General features: G+C 47.5%; 1 protein-coding gene across 1 annotated transcript; it reads left to right on the top strand.

Moving 5' to 3' along the window:
* Nucleotides 1–712: 712 nt before the first annotated feature.
* Nucleotides 713–6,736, top strand: LOC117800895 (ryanodine receptor 3-like; the record flags this gene model as incomplete). The annotated part of the gene is made up of 3 exons (XM_034653440.1): nt 713–876; nt 2,951–3,029; nt 6,647–6,736. Coding segments are annotated over 3 exons (333 nt in total), but the record flags the coding sequence as incomplete, so codon positions are not given.
* Between the last annotated feature and the right edge of the window lie 779 nt (nt 6,737–7,515).

Raw genomic sequence — 7,515 nt, 5'->3', positions numbered from 1 at the left:
CTCACACTTGCGTCCACTCCCCTCACCCAGGTTATCCAGATTTCTGAGGTCATCACTTTAAAGGCAGACCCACCATCTGAGGTAGGTCTGGTCTTCTTACCAAAGTCCGGAGCCTGTGTATAGCTGCCACTGCTGTTGACCTGCACTTAAATTTTCTGTATTCCAGTTTCCTTTCGTCTCGTATGAGTAGATCAAAAGCTGCTCCTAACCCCATGTTATTTGACTGGAATTTTTTCTGGGCCCAGTCGAGAGGGTGGATGTGATATTGAGTCGTCTGCTGCCAACACCAGCATAAGACCCATATCAGCTAGTGAGGGGACTGGCAGGGGACTGGCAGGGCTGCTGCAGCCCCATCCGGACGCAGGCTGGGTCAGTTTCTATAACCATCCATGGCGGACAAGTTTATAGACCACTGGTACCCTTAGATACTCCTGCAATTAACCACTTGGGAGAGAATGATTTCAACTTTGATTGAAGGTTTTTCAACTTAAAGCAAATGGTGACTTGAGGGCTTCACAGGTTGTCATTTCATCCTCTAAGGATCACTCAGTTTCTGCCAGAAAGTATCCAAGAGTTTACACGTTCCCCGTTTTGGTTACCCTAGACAAATGCAAGCATGTTATCGTTTTCTTCAGCTAATTGTTGAATGGTTCCGCATGGGTAGCCCTGGTTCTCACCTCTCTACTAACATGGTCTTTGTCTTTCTTCACAGAAGTATGACCCAGACCTTTTCCGAATGGCCCTTCCTTGTCTCAGTGCTATAGTGGGGGCCCTGCCACCAGATTATTTAGATACCAGAATCTCAGCCACATTGGAGAAACAGATCTCAGTGGATGCAGATGGCAACTTTGACCCCAAACCCATCAACACCATGAAGTGAGTCCAGAATCCTCTCTAAGCTGATCCTGTATTTTGCCCAGTTGCCAGTGTTTCTCTTTCAGAAGGTGCAAGAAATGTAAACTTTCCTTCCTTCCCTCTTGCCAACACTGCTGATCATTTCCCTTAATGCTACACGTCGCATCAGACACTGGATTTTGTCCTCAACTCCTGAAGGTTTCATCCATCCATAGCTGATTATATACTGTATTATTATATTCTGGGCTTTCTTTTGGGGGGTGGTTTATTTATTATAAGAGATGAATGTTCTTCGCAAGTGAATGTCGCCTGAGGCATTGCAAGAACCGCCCTGACAAATGATGCAATTAATGTATTAATGAGTTTTTTGACAAAATCTTCATTCTTTGTGAATTAGGCCTCTATAGTTCTAATAGCATCATACATCAAAACAACTCTATAAATAACACTTAGCTGAACTCCAGTAAGACCTCAGGGTGTGATGACAGAACAGCAAGGGGTCCTTATTTGAAAGACTGGACCCACTCTTTGCCATGCTGAAATTTTGCTGGAATTTTGGAATAACCTTATAATAGTATCTTTTACTCCCTCCTTCTGGTTCTCCAGCATTCCTCCCTGGTAATGACCAGGCCACAGTTAGAATGTTGGGCAACATACGTTCAATTTTGTCTTGTGGCAGTTTTTCCTTAGTCATGATGATGTGTTGTGGGTCATACAGTCTTCATCTCCAGGTGCACTTTAAGTTAAGAACTCTAAAAATGCTTTGGGATTGAGCAGGGAAAGCAAGACCTCCTGTATGAGCCCGTCAGACTTGTGTTTTGTGGCAGTAGTTCTCATATGAGAGGCGTAGCCTGAGCCATTCCTAGGGGCTGTCAGCTTTGATAATGTGTAAAATTCATCTTCAGGAGAATTAAGTACACATTTCATCAGATGGAGCCTTGAGCTGAGTGGATGGTGGGAAACAGAATTGAACCTACCGTAAAGAAGAGGTTAGGGGCGTGGTAAACCACCAAGCTAGGGCCCAGGAGAAGGCAGGTGTTGACCTTGGAGAATTTCACCCTGTGAAAACGTAAACGTGCTGAAGGATGACAGATGGTACTAGTAACCTGGATGCCTTCATAAACACTTGGAGACGCTCTGTGCTAGCAATTGTTCGCTAAAGATGGCTATGGTTCCATGTTATTTTGAGAGATCTGATTTCTTCACATACGCCTCTGGCATTAGTATGGTTCTTTGGGTAATATGAGTAACAGGAGCTCTAAGTTAAGCAGAAAAGCACCTTACTGGAAGGATACAGGCGTATTATCAAAACCTAGTGAAAAGCTGACTAATGAGGCCTCAGGAAGGACAGGAAGCAAGGCAGAGTGACCAAATGAAGAACCTTCAAGTAGTACCCCCGTTGGGGGCATCAGCTCCAAGGGTTTGCTGCTTGCTCTCCAACGTCTCTAGGCTCAGATTCCGGGGAGAGTGAGTCCGATTGGCCTAGTCGGATGCCCGTTCTTGATGGCTGTTCACGTGAGACTCCGTGCCATGCAAGACTTGCTCCTCGAAGAAAGATGCAGGTGCTTTTACTGCCTGAGGGGACAGAAGCTGCCGGGCTAACAGAAACAGATGTCTGCCCTCCTAACCAGATTCTCATATTTAAACATGAGTCACTGCATCCAGAAAGGTAGACGACCACCACTATTTTGTGACATTTGCTCCTCTAGCCACCCGTTCCTGGCACTCCCAGATTGGAGTGTTGGGGTTACAGGCAGTATCTTTGGATTAAAGGATTCTCCCTGGCTCACCCAGACTGGTCTGGCTCAGGAGCCAGGGTGGTTCTTAGGGAGCCAAGGGCACCTGGAGCAGCGGGAGGGAGGTCACCCATGCAGCCGAGGCTCACGCAGTGACAGCCTCTGATTAGACAGCGTGTGTGTTTGTGACCCAGCATGGACACGCCATCCTTCCGCATAGGAAGCTCGGTTGGGAATCCAGCTTCGGCTTTGGGTCAGCAGTCTAACTTCTGATCACTGATTGCTGGTTCTGGCCATCTTTGCACAACATCCAGCTCAAGTGCCTGGGGAGGTTGTAATTTTTTTTTCTCATTTCACAGTTTCTCCTTGCCTGAAAAATGGGAATACATCGTCACCAAGTACGCGGAGCATTCACATGATAAATGGGCCTGTGACAAGGTAAGGGTTATCATCCAACTGACAGTCATCAGGGGGAAAAAAACCAGCCCAACCACATTAACGGGTCCAATCCTGGAAATCTGCCTGATTTGTCTAAGTGACAGACTGGCCGTGCCAAGAGCATTCATTATTTCTGAGCAGCAATTTCCCAGGGTTGGTGGAGGCCGGGGAAATAGGCGGTAGCAACGGCTGGTGCTGCTTTTTGTATTTCTCAAGAAAATGATTGATTCTGGGAGCGTTAACTCCTTTCTAAACATTGCATATTCTGCAGTTTGCCCTGAGCACATGCTTGCGTGGTTTTGACGTCAACACGTAATGCGGGGCAGGAGGCTTTCATTAATTTTTTCTTTGAATGTAGCGTTGGAAAAGGGGAAATAAAACTGAAAGCCTTGCCCTTGCATTCTGCCAGCAAACTGAATTTTATTCTAGGGAGGACACACATCTTCCTAAGGCAGGCAGCAGTAGAACTTCCAGACACTCCCTTATTAATAAGCCTGTCCATCTGGTGTTTAAAATTCCTCACCACATGAGGTCAGGCTGCTTAATGAGTTTAATTGCTCTGTCAGCCCTTTAATGCTGGCAGGCAAAGTGGGAGAAATGTGCCAAAGCCATCCAGGATTCCTGTGGGCAGCCAGTTAAGGATTGGGGCCATTGCTCAGCTGTGGCTTCCGGCGCGTAACTGTGAAGCCACGTCCCCAGCAAAGCCACAGAAAACCACCTCGGAGCCGTGTGCCCTGGAGCAGGGACACCTTGAACCACTGGCTCAGCCTCTATATTGATCTGGGGTCTGCTTTTATTCTTTGATCACTGTCTATTTGGGACTGATGATAACGACGATCCTTGTAACTATAGGATGGGCTCATGCCTCGAGATTCTAGAACAGGGGTTGGCACACTTTTTCTGTAAAGGGCCAGATAGTAAACATTGCAGGCTTTGTGGGCTAGGCCGTCTCTGTTACAACCACTCATCTCTGCTGTTGTAACACAACCATTGCTGGAGGTGACACATATATGCAAGCGTGTGCCTGTGCTGAGAACCTGTATTTCTACCACAGGGTTGGGTGGTTGGGCTGAAGGGCTCCAGGCTGCTGACCCCTGCTCTAGAAGGAGCAACATGCCTATTTGGCCAACCTATGAGTTGGGGAAAAGGGACACCTCCACGAACCGATAGCAATATCCAGCCTCTCACTAAGCCACGTGGATTTTACCTCGTTAGTCGCTGTTGAATTTGTGTAGGTCTGTCTCTCTGTGCCGTGGCTTTAGTCCAGGCTACAGTCATCCTGCGCCCAGATGATGGTGATAATGTCCTAACTAGTCTGCCCATGTGCATTTTGTCTGCTCTGTTCTTTACGCTGCTGGCAAGTGCTAGTTTCAGTATGCAAATTGAGCCATATTCTACCACTGTTTTCCAGCCCAGCCCTTCTCCTTGTTAAAGTCCTTTCATAGCTTCTAACCATTTTTAATACAAAGGCCAAAATCCTAAACACGGCCCGACGATAGACACTACCTCACCGGGCCTCTGCTGCCGTCTCCAGCCTCATCTGTCCCTCTGCCCTCCAGCCACATCCCCTTCTTTTAGTATCTCTGTCTGTCTCTCTGTCTCACACACACACACACACACACACACAAACACACTACATGAGCCTGAAACCCTTCTCACTCTGAGCCAGTCCCCATCTGCATCTACACTCATGCAAACACCAGTCACCAATTCATCCTTCGACTATCCATCCCAGTGTGAGCTCCTAGGGTACCTCTTTCCCAGATTTCTCTGATATAGGCCTTCTTAGCATCTTGCTCTCTTCCTTCATAGTGTTTCCGTAGCAGTTTTATATATTTATAAGAATTACACAGCGGTGCCAGTTATCAACTGTCCCTTTCCTGGGGTGGTATGTGATTAATCTCTCTCTCTTCCACTAGACTGTGAGCATCACATGCATAAGGAAGCAGGTCTTGCTCACCATTGCCTCGTGGGCATTGATCATCTAACAGGAGACAGTGTTTTCCTTGCCCCCAAGAGCCTCACAGTCTTGTGGGGTAAACAAAACAAGCCAGTCGCTATACAGGTTGCTCTGCGCTGCGGTGGGCAGGAGCGCCAGGTTAGAGCACATAACCCATAAAAGGAGTCCCTAAGTCAATAGTAAGGGTCCAGGAGTCCTTCCCTGAGCTGGGGACATCTACACTGTGTGCTTAGGGATGCATTGTTGTTCAGGCCCAGGGAAACAAGTACAGTGCAGTCCATGGGAGCAGCAGATGCAAGCAGAGACGTGAGGGAGAGTCTGGAGGCTCTGGAGAACCATAGTTCAGTATCGTGGGATCACAGAGTAGAGCAGAGGAAGAAGGGTGAGAAATGAGTCTAGAAAGGTCAGCAAGATCTCACGATAGCTTCAGAGGCCACAAGGAGTTTGGGTTTTGTCATGATGACAGCTGGGAGCCAGAAAATCTTAAAGCGGTAGAGTGCCCTGCCCCCGGGTGATTTTATAAATCTCACCTGACGGTCACGTAGAAAATGGAGTCCACGGAGAGATGGCGAGACTGGAGGCAGAGAGGCTGCACGGAGGCTGTGGCAGTAATCTAGGTGAGAGCCGATGGCGGCCAGAACGGAAACACTGGCAGGGAAGCTAGAGAAGCAGACTGATGAACAGGTCTGGGAGGTTGAACACATGTGAGAGGGTGCAGAGAAGGGGGCATCAAGGAAGATCCGCCACGTCTGGCTTGGAAAGTGGGCATAGGCTGGTGCCATTCACTGACATGCAGGAAACCCAAGAGGAGGGGCCCCTGAGAGGAGTGAAATGCCAGGTTCTGCTTCAGGCATGAGAGGAGGTACCTGGGGGCATCGAAGCAGAGCTTCAGTAAGTTTGGAAATTAGGAAAGATATCTGGGCTGGATACTGACTGAGATTAGTCCACCTGCGGACCGTGGGCCTGGATTACATCTACCAGGGAGCGTGTGCTCTGGAGAAGGGACAGAAACTTGAGAAACAGACTCATTAATAAGTGGGCAGAGGCAGAGATTTCAAAAGATCAGCCAGGAGTCTTTGGGCTGTGAGGTTATGACAATCAGGGGCTCTTACTTACCTCTGAATCCGCGGTGCCTGGGACAGAGTCTGGTGTAGTAGGCATTCAACCGATGTTTGTTGAACGAAGTTTGAAATTCCTAAACTTCTATGACTCTAGGAGACACGCATTGCTACAATTCTGCTCTAGGGTTGGCCGGCACGCAGTGCAAATCATGTCAGCCCCTTCCAGGCAGCGTGCAGTAGGACCAGTCCTCACATGTGTTTGGCCTTGTCTACTCTCCTTGCCTATGAACATGACACGCTAACCTGAGAAGCATTGTTCATAGGTCTTTTGAAACCTCCTTCTGGCTGAAACACAAGCGAGTAAGCAGCGAGGACAGCAGCTGAAACAAAAAGAAATAAAGGAGCAGAGTTCAAAATTCAGAGGGCAGAGAGCTTGATGGCCTGAAAGGATCAATTAGACATTGGGGGGAGTGGATTTTCAAGCTCTGTCACATCCCATTATTCCATTTGTTCAGTGAAAATAGAAGCTGGGATTTGGGTCATACAGCGGGGCTCTTTGGATGCCAAGGATATTTGAACTGAGAACATTTATACAGAGTCAGAATGGATGGAAATATGGAATTTCACTGGATGAAAATGTAAAGACCCATCCACTGATCCGGCCTTTCAAGACATTAACGGAAAAGGTAAGAAACTTGCCTCTGGTAACACTGAGTGGCCATGCTGATTTTGCTTCCTTGGAAATTCTTTCAGATGGTCAGAGGAGTTCAGGGCACATTCACCCTCAAGTTCATGTCAACTCCTCTGGAGCTCAGCAGCGGGCAAGAGCCCCAGGACCAGTTTCCCAGAGCCCAGCCTCACGTTCTGCTCTTTGGCTCTGAGCACCATTGGGTGGAGAAGCACCGTTCGGCGCTGTAGGCTGAGCCAAAACGAATCCACAGTTCACTTACAGCAGGACTAGGAAGGGCTTTTGTTTGGCTGTTGATGTGGGGAATTTGGGGCTAGGAGAAGTTGAATTGCTGGAGGAAATTCAGATAGAAATGATTTCCAGTCCCGATAGACAAAGGGAGTAGAAAGGAGGGGTCCTAGGGAAATATGGACAGGTCTTTTGGGGTTATTACTATTATTATTAGGAAATTTGGTTCAATGCAACTCCAAATTCCTATCTTGGGATCAGTAAGAGTTCTCTGTAAGCTGTAGGCTTTGTGTCGTATGTAAAGCATGGCATGTGTATCATTGTATGTGTATTGGCCATCTGTAAAATTGTGTATAGCTCAAGGGAATTCTGAATCTGAGAAATTCTACTTTCAAAGCTCAAAGGAGAGCTTTTGCTGATCACTTCCACAAGCCCTGTCTTAAGCAGCTACCAGAACATGAGGGGTCACTCTCCTATTCTTGCTCCCCTTTATCCAGAAACTCGATAATGTCTGNTTTTTTGTTTTTTTACTCTTATCTCTGTTTTCCT

Source organism: Ailuropoda melanoleuca, unplaced genomic scaffold (genome assembly GCF_002007445.2).
Source record: "Ailuropoda melanoleuca isolate Jingjing unplaced genomic scaffold, ASM200744v2 unplaced-scaffold8760, whole genome shotgun sequence".
Taxonomy (NCBI): domain Eukaryota; kingdom Metazoa; phylum Chordata; class Mammalia; order Carnivora; family Ursidae; genus Ailuropoda; species Ailuropoda melanoleuca.
The sequence above is the reverse complement of the archived record's forward strand: the minus strand, read 5'-3'. Positions and strand labels throughout refer to the sequence as shown.